Source organism: Oncorhynchus mykiss, chromosome 26 (assembly GCF_013265735.2).
Source record: "Oncorhynchus mykiss isolate Arlee chromosome 26, USDA_OmykA_1.1, whole genome shotgun sequence".
Taxonomy (NCBI): Eukaryota; Metazoa; Chordata; class Actinopteri; order Salmoniformes; family Salmonidae; genus Oncorhynchus; species Oncorhynchus mykiss.
In genome coordinates this window covers 43,904,388-43,917,097 of record NC_048590.1, presented here as the reverse complement: position 1 = coordinate 43,917,097, position 12,710 = coordinate 43,904,388, and the positions used below count along the sequence as shown (strand labels likewise).

Below are 12,710 nucleotides of genomic sequence, written 5' to 3'. Positions count from 1 at the left end.
TCTGACCTTATATACACACCCTGTCTAACCTTCTATACACACCCTGTCTGACCTTACATACACACCCTGTCTGACCTTATATACACACCCTGTCTGACCTTCTATACACACCCTGTCTGACCTTATATACACACCCTGTCTGACCTTATATACACACCCTGTCTGACCTTATATAGACACCCTGTCTGACCTTCTATGCACACCCTGTCTGGCCTTAATTATTGGTCTCCCGAGTGGCGCAGTGGTCTAACACACTGCATCTCAGTGGTAGAGGCAACACTACCGACCCTGGTTCAATCCCAGTCTGTATTACAGCTGGGAGTCTCATAACGCGGTGCACAATTGGCCCAGTATCGTCCGGGTTGGGAGAGGGTTTGGCTGGGGTAGGCTGTCATTGTAAATAAGAATTTGTTCTTAACTGACTTGCCTAGTTCAATAAAGGTTCAGGTTCATTAAAATGTGTAAAATATACTGTACACACTGTCTGGCCTTAAATAAACTTGTCACACCCTGACCATAGTTTGCTTTGTATGTTTCTATGTTTTGGTTGGTCAGGGTGTGAGCTGGGTGGGCATTCTATGTTACATGTCTAGTTTGTCTATTTCTATGTTTCGGCCTAGTATGGTTCTCAATCAGAGGCAGGTGTCATTAGTTGTCTCTGATTGAGAATCATACTTAGGTAGCCTGGGTTGCACTGTTTGTTTGTGGGTGATTGTCTATATCAGTGGCTTGTGTTCAGCACAGGTCTATTTTGTAGCGTCACGGTCGTCATTTGTTTATTGTTTTGTATGCAGTGTCAGTACTTTCTTTATTAAAGATTTACCATGGACACTTACCACGCCGCATTTTGGTCCGACTCTCGTTCACATAAAGAAAACCGTGACACAGCTAGTTTACTGTGGTACAGATGCATATGTGTGTAGTGTTGATTTTTGTGGTGAGTGTGTGTGTGTTAAATGCAATGTGCCTGTGTGTATCTTTAGGTGTCAGAGCAGCAGCTGAACGATGCCATAGCCCAGGCTGTAGAGACCAGCCAACTAAAGCAGGACGCCAGTCAGTGGAGTATAGACGGTAACAACCTTTATCAACACAGTGGAGTATAGTCAGTAACAACCTTTACCAACTCAGTGGAGTATAGACAGTAACAACCTTTATCAACTCAGTGGAGTATAGACAGTAACAACCTTTACCAACTCAGTGGAGTATAGTCAGTAACAACCTTTATCAACTCAGTGGAGTATAGACGGTAACAACCTTTATCAACACAGTGGAGTATAGTCAGTAACAACCTTTACCAACTCAGTGGAGTATAGTCAGTAACAACCTTTACCAACTCAGTGGAGTATAGACGGTAACAACCTTTATCAACTCAGTGGAGTATAGACAGTAACAACCTTTATCAACTCAGTGGAGTATAGTCAGTAACAACCTTTACCAACTCAGTGGAGTATAGACGGTAACAACCTTTACCAACTCAGTGGAGTATAGTCAGTAACAACCTTTATCAACTCAGTGCAGTATAGTCAGTAACAACCTTTATCAACTCAGTGGAGTATAGACGGTAACAACCTTTATTAACTCAGTGGAGTATAGACAGTAACAACCTTTATTAACTCAGTGGAGTATAGTCAGTAACAACCTTTATCAACTCAGTGGAGTATAGACAGTAACAACCTTTATCAACTCAGTGGAGTATAGACAGTAACAACCTTTATCAACTCAGTGGAGTATAGTCAGTAACAACCTTTATCAACTCAGTGGAGTATAGACAGTAACAACCTTTATCAACTCAGTGGAGTATAGTCAGTAACAACCTTTATCAACTCAGTGGAGTATAGACAGTAACAACCTTTATCAACTCAGTGGAGTATAGTCAGTAACAACCTTTACCAACTCAGTGGAGTATAGTCAGTAACAACCTTTACCAACTCAGTGGAGTATAGACAGTAACAACCTTTACAACTCAGTGGAGTATAGTCAGTAACAACCTTTATCAACTCAGTGGAGTATAGACAGTAACAACCTTTACCAACTCAGTGGAGTATAGACAGTAACAACCTTTATCAACTCAGTGGAGTATAGTCAGTAACAACCTTTATCAACTCAGTGGAGTATAGACAGTAACAACCTTTATCAACTCAGTGGAGTATAGACAGTAACAACCTTTATCAACTCAGTGGAGTATAGACAGTAACAACCTTTATCAACTCAGTGGAGTATAGTCAGTAACAACCTTTACCAACTCAGTGGAGTATAGACAGTAACAACCTTTACCAACTCAGTGGAGTATAGACAGTAACAACCTTTACCAACTCAGTGGAGTATAGACAGTAACAACCTTTACCAACTCAGTGGAGTATAGACAGTAACAACCTTTACCAACTCAGTGGAGTATAGACAGTAACAACCTTTACCAACTCAGTGGAGTATAGACAGTAACAACCTTTATCAACTCAGTGGAGTATAGATGGTAACAACCTTTATCAACTCAGTGGAGTATAGACGGTAACAACCTTTACCAACTTAGTGGAGTATAGACAGTAACAACCTTTACCAACTCAGTGGAGTATAGACAGTAACAACCTTTACCAACTCAGTGGAGTATAGACAGTAACAACCTTTACCAACTCAGTGGAGTATAGACAGTAACAACCTTTATCAACTCAGTGGAGTATAGACAGTAACAACCTTTATCAACTCAGTGGAGTATAGTCAGTAACAACCTTTATCAACTCAGTGGAGTATAGACGGTAACAACCTTTACCAACTCAGTGGAGTATAGACAGTAACAACCTTTATCAACTCAGTGGAGTATAGTCAGTAACAAACTTTATCAACTCAGTGGAGTATAGACAGTAACAACCTTTATCAACTCAGTGGAGTATAGACAGTAACAACCTTTACCAACTCAGTGGAGTATAGACAGTAACAACCTTTATCAACTCAGTGGAGTATAGACAGTAACAACCTTTATTAACTCAGTGGAGTATAGACAGTAACAACCTTTATCAACTCAGTGGAGTATAGACAGTAACAACCTTTATCAACTCAGTGGAGTATAGACAGTAACAACCTTTATCAACTCAGTGGAGTATAGACAGTAACAACCTTTATCAACTCAGTGGAGTATAGACGGTAACAACCTTTATCAACTCAGTGGAGTATAGTCAGTAACAACCTTTACCAACTCAGTGGAGTATAGTCAGTAACAACCTTCTGATTACCTTCTGTAATATTACTGCGTTGTGTTTCATCAGGATAAATTAATGTCTCTCACGTCCTTTCTCTTTCTCTCACCTACCTACCTACCTACCTACCCACCTTTCTTTCTATCTGGTGACCTCTTAACCCCAGGCCTGCGTAGGTCTGACCCCTGCTCCCACTCCAGAGGGAAGTGTGAGCGCTGTGTGGCGAGGAGCTTCAGCCAACTGACTGCCCGGCGAGCCCAGAAGAACATGACCCGCTCCTGTAGTGACAGCAACACATACAACCAGAACCACCATCATAACCATCAGCACAACCGCTGCCCCGGACCAGGAACCAACCTGGTTAATGGTCAAACCCTGACTATACCCAACCACAACATGCACCATAATCTGATGGAAAGGGTCCACAGCCTCGACATCCCCATGGTAACACAACCAAGCATCCCAGAATAATCTGTCATGGTTCTAGAGGTTCAAATACCTCTTTGTCTTATTGGTGTTGGAGATCTAGGGGTCATGGTTCTAGGGTCCTTATCCGTCTTGATCTCATGGTTCTAGGGGTCCACGCCTGAGCCCTGGTGTGATAACAGACTGTCTGCATTGGTCTACCCTATCCCTGATGACGACTATAACGTCCCCTACAACTCCCCAGCAGCCAACCTCTCCTGCCAGCGCACGTTAGACCTGGCCACAAGGGGAAATAAGGTAGCTTAACTCCAGATGTTTCCATACAAGCTTTTGGAAGGCCACACTTTAGGCACCAAATGGAAGAATAATGCACTGAAACAGGCTGGGACTACCTGGACTTGTCCAATAAGAAACGTTTATATAACACATATTTTCCTAATCTGACCCTAGAACAGGCCCAAAGCCCTGGCACCTCCAAGGAGGTACTGCCGACACCAGGACGTCACTAGTGAGGAGGGGGCCCCTGGGGGCCTGCCAGACTCCAATGTTTCCAGTAGAGGCTCCCCTGTTAGAGAGGACGGATGGAGTCCCACACATACCAACTGTCAGGTAGGGAGACAACATTATTTACACCTATTTACAATGATAGTCTGGTTTCTCCCATTTGGTGCCTAATGAACACAACCCACTAGTGCAGAAAAGTACAGCATCTGACATAATTTCACTGTTTTTCTATTTTTTTGTTCCCAAGTAATATGCTTAAAGATGCTGAATTTACTAAGTATACACTTATCTAACCAGGCATATTGACTTAAACATGTATTACTGTGGATGGATGGATGAATAGGTATATTGTAAGCAGGCTTGAGCTTTTTTTAAATAATGAATTTGAATCGATGGATCAAAATAATGTAAATCTAGATGCATCTCAACAGGACTTTAGCAGCATGATATGACTGGCTGTCATTCATACTGCCGTACATCTGAGGAAGAGCTAGACTGCATGCTTCTATTGCCCATAAATGGTAGCTAGTGTAGGGAAGAAGGGGGCGTGATCAAAATCTCTGTAACAGAGTTGCGTAGTCTCCATGCATCAGGCATCAGCTGTGGTTGAGACACGTCACTCTGTTTTGCATTGGTTCTTCAGCTTGCATATTCTCTGAAACCACAATTGTCTGTGAAGCTGATCTGCAGAGCTGAGTCGACTTCATTAAGGCATGCAACGGAAACGTCTTAATACGAAAATGAACGTTTCTTATTGGACAAGTCCAGGTAGTCCCTCCCCGTTTCTTCCATTTGGTGCCTAATGAACACAACAGGACAATGTGATGGACATTTTTATGTTTGTGCTTTTCTATAAACCAATTTCTATGTTCTCTGTTTGTGCTTTTGTATAAACCAATTTCTGTGTTCAATCAAGTTACTGATTGAATGAATCCTCACTATCAATATCTGCAATTTGGCAGTACACCCAGAACCTTGTTTAGAGAAATTATATCTCAGTTTCAAGGTCTCAGCTTAGAGAAGAAGCCTCGTGAGGTATTGGTCTGTCACATGCATGAAACAAACAATAAGCTAAACCATGCAAATATAACTTGTCAGTACATAAGGGAACTAATCAAATCAAATGTATTTATATAGCCCTTCGTACATCAGCTGATATCTCAAATTGCTGTACAGAAACCCAGCCTAAAACCCCAAACAGCAAGCAATGCAGGTGTAGAAGCACGGTGGCTAGGAAAAACTCCCTAGAAAGGCCAAAACCTAGGAAGAAACCTAGAGAGGAACCAGGCTATGTGGGACTGCCCTGTTAGAGCTCACTTCAGATTGCTACTATATGTATTTAAGTCTGACTGGGACCTGTCCAACCTGCTGACAATAAAGAGTGATTCACTTCAGATTGACTTCGAGTGTCCCTGTGTAAGAATTTCCACAATTACAACATTAGACATTAGTGCAGAGAAGGATAACATTAGACATTAGTGTAGAGAAGGATAACATTAGACATTAGTGTAGAGAAGGATAACATTAGACATTAGTGTAGAGAAGGATAACATTAGACATGAGTGTAGAGAAGGATAACATTAGACATTAGTGTAGAGAAGGATAACATTAGACATTAGTGCAGAGAAGGATAACATTAGACATGAGTGCAGAGAAGGATAACATTAGACATTAGTGCAGAGAAGGATAACATTAGACATTAGTGTAGAGAAGGATAACATTAGACATTAGTGCAGAGAAGGATAACATTAGACATTAGTGTAGAGAAGGATAACATTAGACATTAGTGTAGAGAAGGATAACATTAGACATTAGTGCAGAGAAGGATAACATTAGACATTAGTGTAGAGAAGGATAACATTAGACATTAGTGCAGAGAAGGATAACATTAGACATTAGTGTAGAGAAGGATAACATTAGACATGAGTGTAGAGAAGGATAACATTAGACATTAGTGCAGAGAAGGATAACATTAGACATTAGTGTAGAGAAGGATAACATTAGACATTAGTGCAGAGAAGGATAACATTAGACATTAGTGCAGAGAAGGATAACATTAGACATGAGTGTAGAGAAGGATAACATTAGACATTAGTGCAGAGAAGGATAACATTAGACATTAGTGTAGAGAAGGATAACATTAGACATTAGTGTAGAGAAGGATAACATTAGACATTAGTGCAGAGAAGGATAACATTAGACATTAGTGTAGAGAAGGATAACATTAGACATTAGTGTAGAGAAGGATAACATTAGTGCAGAGAAGGATAACATTAGACATTAGTGCAGAGAAGGATAACATTAGACATTAGTGCAGAGAAGGATAACATTAGACATTAGTGTAGAGAAGGATAACATTAGACATTAGTGTAGAGAAGGATAACATTAGACATTAGTGCAGAGAAGGATAACATTAGACATTAGTGCAGAGAAGGATAACATTAGACATTAGTGCAGAGAAGGATAACATTAGACATTAGTGCAGAGAAGGATAACATTAGACATTAGTGTAGAGAAGGATAACATTAATGTAGAGAAGGATAACATTAGACATTAGTGCAGAGAAGGATAACATCAGACATTAGTGCAGAGAAGGATAACATTAGACATTAGTGTAGAGAAGGATAACATTAATGTAGAGAAGGATAACATTAGACATTAGTGCAGAGAAGGATAACATTAGACATTAGTGCAGAGAAGGATAACATTAGACATTAGTGTAGAGAAGGATAACATTAGACATTAGTGCAGAGAAGGATAACATTAGACATTAGTGTAGAGAAGGATAACATTAGACATTAGTGCAGAGAAGGATAACATTAGACATTAGTGTAGAGAAGGATAACATTAGACATGAGTGTAGAGAAGGATAACATTAGACATTAGTGTAGAGAAGGATAACATTAGACATGAGTGTAGAGAAGGATAACATTAGACATTAGTGCAGAGAAGGATAACATTAGACATTAGTGTAGAGAAGGATAACATTAGACATGAGTGTAGAGAAGGATAACATTAGACATTAGTGCAGAGAAGGATAACATTAGACATTAGTGTAGAGAAGGATAACATTAGACATGAGTGTAGAGAAGGATAACATTAGACATTAGTGCAGAGAAGGATAACATTAGACATTAGTGTAGAGAAGGATAACATTAGACATTAGTGTAGAGAAGGATAACATTAGACATGAGTGTAGAGAAGGATGACATTAGACATGAGTGTAGAGAAGGATAACATTAGACATAGACACTGTTTTTATTTTTCTCTGTCTGTAAGCAATATGCTAAAACATGCTGAATTGACTAAATACAGTATACTAATATAATTTGCCTCTAACTAATGTGTATTGTCCCATGTGTTGTTTCTGCATCCACACCTACATGCTTCCAGCTTGTTAGCAGTGTGCACAAGGCTTTGAGAAAGATCATAAGGCTACTGTGTAGAAATGTACGTGGAACCGTTTCATACTCCTGAATGTGTGTTGGTGAATGTTTTGCATGGAGATGACTTTGGACTGAGAATGGTGCTTTTTCAAATAGAAAACATGAACATACCAGTCATACCTTTACATTTCTGTTTACAGAATGTTGTACATTCATGCCTTTGAACGGGCATGGATGGACAAATATGACACCTCTTTCCTATGTATCCTGTCCCTGAAACATCCAACCTTAAACCTGTCTCACAATGCAAGCTTTTATAGTAAGGATGGCTTCTCTCCGTTCTGGAAGTATTTGCTTGTGTGTTTGTAAGTGACTCACCTGTAATTCTGGAAGATGCTTGTGTTATACCCACATCAGGCATGAAGCTATTGGATATCATAGAATGGCCTTGCCTTGGCACTGTGTGTGATTCAATTAGGTTCTGCATCTGGTCGTTGTGAGTGTGATGGATGGATGCATGTCCATGTGAAGTGGTGGAGGGTAACGGGCGCTAGTAAATGCAGGGTGAATTACTACACCTTTCTGCGGTCAGAGGCTGAGTGGTGCGCTCAACGTTTTAACTTCCTGTTTATCTGTGTTCCAGGAAGTAGAGAGTGAGAGAGAAAGAGAGAGAGAAAGAGAGCGAGAACACTCACGGGGAAGTGGAGAGACTCTCACCCACTCAGAGGCTCGCTCTGCTGCCATCACCGACTGCCCTCGATACTCATCCTGCACAGAAGACAGACTACACACAGGTATTGTATGGGAACCTCAATACTTTCTTTTGTCGTTCTCATTTAATTTCCAAAAATGTATGAGTACACCATTTGTAAATACAGAGCTAACAGTCAAATATACAGTTATTTGAGACACCTATAGGGGCCATTGGCAGTTAATTTTCAGTTTGCTTTCTGAAAGACAACATGTTATATAGTTGTGAACGCCATCTTTAGGATCATTTGTTACATTGTGACGTTTAATGGCACCACAACTTACTATATAACATTACTAGTAAAGCAGAAAGCTGTGCAGGTATGAATGATTTATTTTAATGAGGGCAGTGTGAGTTTAGCTCCTTATGAAGTACTTGTATCTCTCCTCCTCTTAGACTGTGTTTCCTGTGTTGTCTGTGTTCAGGTGCTGAATCTGCCTTCCACCTCTGCTCCCAGAGTAAGAGGCCGGGCCTGAGGAGGCAGGGCCGCGTGGAGCAGCTCCCCCCAGAAAAGCTTCACGACCCCTGGGTTAGGATCTCCGACAGCGCCCCTGATCTTGGAGGTCCTGAAGACCCCCATCAGAACCAGAGTCTGACTCATCCGAGCACACACCGTCACAACACACACTCCCACAGTAGCACACACCAACAACAAGCACACCATCTCAGCTCACACCACGACGCCACACACACTCCATCCCAAACCGACAGACACCCCAACGACACACACTCCCCAGTCGCCATGAGCCAACCGAGTGAGTTTCCCGAGCTTCCTGAATTCAACTGTACTTCCACCCACCACACCGCCCCAGACCCCACCACCCCCTCCACCCCTGCCTCCCTAATCTCCACCCCCAGCCCAAGGACTGAGGACCCCCCAGGGGTGAGGAAGGGCCCCCCAGTTGCCCCCAAGCCTGTGTGGAACCGTCAGAGCCTCAGGAGTATTAGGAATGGGAGGCCCCAGGCTGAGCTGGCCAAACCCCTGGACATCAGAGGCGGTGGAACGTACGTAGTGTTTCTCCACAACATTTCTCCTTTATCTTGTGTTTTATGCAAATGTAGCGGAGGCGGTTCAGTCTTGCCTGAGATCTGAAGACTTGTGTTAGCGCCTAAAGTGTAGGCTTTTATTTCAGGCGGTTGAGGTGGTGTTGAAGGATATAGGTAACCTGGGTTTGATTCCCAGTCTGTCCATCAAGTATTGTGTGTTCATGAGTTATAAGCCAACAAGAATTTCTCATTTAAAAGATCCAGGTGGAGGGACAATAACATTTAAAAATGTGTATTTCAACAGCACCTTCGGGGTACGTCTGCGGCCCACCTCCTCTACAGCCCAGCTGTCAATCAAGCAGAAGATCCATTCATTTGAGACCTTCTCTAGTCCTGAGGGTAAAGGTCAGGAGATGGAGGGCAACAACAGGAGGCCCCTAGCCCCCTCCACTTCCCTCCCTCTGAAGGACAAGGCACTCGTCAGGAGTGACCCCCCTCTCTTAGAGGAGAATGGCACAATCCAACATGACATGGGCAAAGGAGCCAAAGTGACCTCTCCAATCCCTGACGAGGACAAGGACAGGAGGATGTCCTCTTTTCCCCCTGGAGCCTCTCCTCACTCCATCCTTCCGCCCTCTCCTGCCTCCCACCCTTCTCCTCCTACCTGTTTTTCTCTTCTTCCGACCCCCCACCCTACCTCGGAGCTCCAGACCCCAGTGGAAGAGACAACAGACCCCAATGCAGAGATCTCTGACTCGCCATCCCCCGATGACACCACCACCTCCCCATCCACCCTAGAGGCACCTCTCCCCGAGGCCGAACCAGAAACAGAGCCCCTGGATGGGGCTGTAGAGGCCTCCATCTCCCCCTCGGGCCCGGTGCCCAGGAGGTCCAGCAGCTCCAAGGGAGAGAGCTTTGGTCCACTACAACCACCAGAGGAGGAGGAGGGAGACCAGAACCATGCCCAGGCTCAGGGCAAGCAGGCCAGCCTGCGGACGCGTAGCCTGCCCCTGCCTACCTCTCCCTCCCCGGATGGGTCAACAACTCTACAAGGACTGGAGGGAGAGAGCCTGGGGAAGATACTTTCCTTCAGTAACCAGGTGCGTCTTTGGTCCACACTTTACATTACATCACATCGTCCAAGTGTAAAATGTAAAATGTCCAATTTAACTGAAGAAATGTATGAAATGTCACATAAACGTCATACCAGTTGAATAACCCATGTAATTACTCTGTAACAGGTGCATGCAACACGTCTGTAACTGTCATTTAGTGTGTGGATTGTGTGCACCTGCGACACTTGGCAATAGTTTGCTTGGGAAACAATATAATTCATATAATATTCTCTTATATTTCATTATATTCTTACTATAAAATATATGTGTTTTGACTGTGGTAAGAGCACAGGAATATAAGTATCTTGTCTGCTAAATTAACAAATTAACTACAGGCCATCCCACTGGCACAGACGTCAATTTAACGTTAATTCACCATCTGTAACGTGGGAATGACGTTGATTAAAACAGTGTGTGCCCAGTGGGATGCCAGTCTAAGCACCGTAACATAGTCAACTCAGCTGTTCTGTTCTTTTTCATCTGTTTTTCCCTCCATTTTCTTAGATAAAAGGCCTATTATTATCATATAATGTTGTGAACAGATAATGATTTAAGTGGTTCATTATGTTGATTAATGTCCTTGAGACAATAATAATGAATAATTACTACAGTGTAGGCTGCTGATGGGAATGAGTGTCAGCAGACATTTCATTTGAAGTCAATTGACAGTTGTTTCACCCATGGTGTAAGAAGGTGCTATAATGGCCTCTTGAGGTGGGATGAAGGGTAGAAAATAACAGCAGAGCCCTAACCATAACATGTGTTATACTCTGCTCTACTCTTATCTGCTCTACTCTACTCTACTCTACTCTACTCTACTCTACTCTACTCTACTCTACTCTACTCTACTCTACTCTACTCTACTCTTATCTGCTCTACTCTACTCTACTCTACTCTACTCTACTCTACTCTACTCTACTCTACTCTACTCTTATCTGCTCTACTCTACTCTACTCTACTCTACTCTACTCTACTCGTATCTGCTCTGCTCTGCTCTACTCTTATCGGCTCTGCTCTACTCTGCTCTGCTCTGCTCTACTTTTTTCTGCTCTACTCTACTCTTATCTGCTCTGCTCCACTTTTATCTGCTCTGCTCTACTCTTATCTGCTCTGCTCTCCTCTTCTCTGCTCTCCTCTACTCTTATCTGCTCTACTCTGCTCTGTTCTACTCTTATTTGCTCTGCTCTACTCTGCTCTGCTCTACTCTTATCTGCTCTGTTCTACTTTTATCTGCTCTACTCTGCTCTGTTCTACTCTTATCTGCTCTGTTCTACTCTTATCTGCTCTGTTCTATTCTTATCTGCTCTGCTCTACTCTGCTCTGCTGTACTATTAACTGCTCTGCTCTGCTCTCTACTCTATTCCAGGTTTCCCATGCCCTGATGCGTTCCATGCACTCCCTGCTCCCCTCCCTCTATCCTACTAGGCCGGGTAACCCCGGGTCAGACCCACCCCTTGTATCCCCTCTAGTCTGCAGCCCGGAGGAGCCCGACCAAGTCCAGAACACTCCCCTCTCCCCTGGCCCCGACAGCAATGAGAATAGCTTCTCTGTCAGGTAAAAACTCTCTCAAAACATCAACATACAGCATAGACCAGGGTTGGGGTCAATTCCATTACAATTCAATCAATTCAGGAATTAAAAGGAAGTTCATATTCCAGTTTTTCTCAATGCTTCTTTATGAGAATAATTTCAAATTGGAATTTCAGTTTACTTCCTGAATTGATGTAATTGAAATGGAATTGACCCTTACCCTGGTATATACAGCATATTCTCTGTTTCAATGACTGATACCAGACAGGCATACACATACTACCTCTCAGGTGATTGGATGAACAGGTATAAATAAATATACACTGATTTCACAAGAGCTGATAGAAGTCTAGCTATGAAAAACGTAAGATAGCACTGCTCCCTGGAAGTCAGATTCTGTAAAGTAGAGATGGCATTATATATTATCAGATGGAACAGGCATATTTTAGATCAAATCTTTTCTGTATTTTGTCCCTGCTTCACAGGGCTTAATGCCCTTAATGCAGTATCATCTTTAGTAAGAGGAAGTATGAACACAGGAAGTGAACAAACAGGAAGTCACACGTGTTAGAGATGTGTCATTATGACGAAAGTGTTAATCTGACTGAAATCCTCTCAAAGTTTAGTCTGTAACAGATTGACCAGACTAAAACACAACTCTCTATTTAGTTTTCATACAGTGAAATGCATGATTATGAGAGTAGCTACGATGAACCTGTAATACAGAAGGTGTGTCTGTGTGTGTGTTCTGTATGTGACCAGTGTCAGTGAGTGAGTTGAACTCTGTTTGCTTCCTTATTCCTCTCAGCCTATCTGATCTGAG

At 42.5% G+C, this 12,710-nt stretch overlaps 1 protein-coding gene across 5 annotated transcripts in view; it reads left to right on the top strand.

The window, feature by feature from the left end:
* LOC110526988 (pro-interleukin-16-like) overlaps positions 1-12,710 on the top strand; it is a 52,998-nt gene that overhangs the window by 31,915 nt on the left and 8,373 nt on the right. For 3 of the 5 annotated variants that reach the window (XM_036963442.1, XM_036963441.1, XM_036963439.1), the window contains 9 exons: positions 984-1,071; positions 3,355-3,632; positions 3,765-3,911; positions 4,065-4,223; positions 8,148-8,298; positions 8,681-9,260; positions 9,547-10,342; positions 11,724-11,911; positions 12,696-12,710. The exon at positions 12,696-12,710 is cut by the window's right edge and continues 154 nt beyond it. In XM_036963442.1, coding sequence (XP_036819337.1) covers positions 984-1,071; positions 3,355-3,632; positions 3,765-3,911; positions 4,065-4,223; positions 8,148-8,298; positions 8,681-9,260; positions 9,547-10,342; positions 11,724-11,911; positions 12,696-12,710 — 2,402 coding nt within the window. The remainder of the gene's footprint in view (positions 1-983; positions 1,072-3,354; positions 3,633-3,764; positions 3,912-4,064; positions 4,224-8,147; positions 8,299-8,680; positions 9,261-9,546; positions 10,343-11,723; positions 11,912-12,695) is intronic. The other 2 variants (XM_036963438.1, XM_036963440.1) reach the window with 2 other exon arrangements.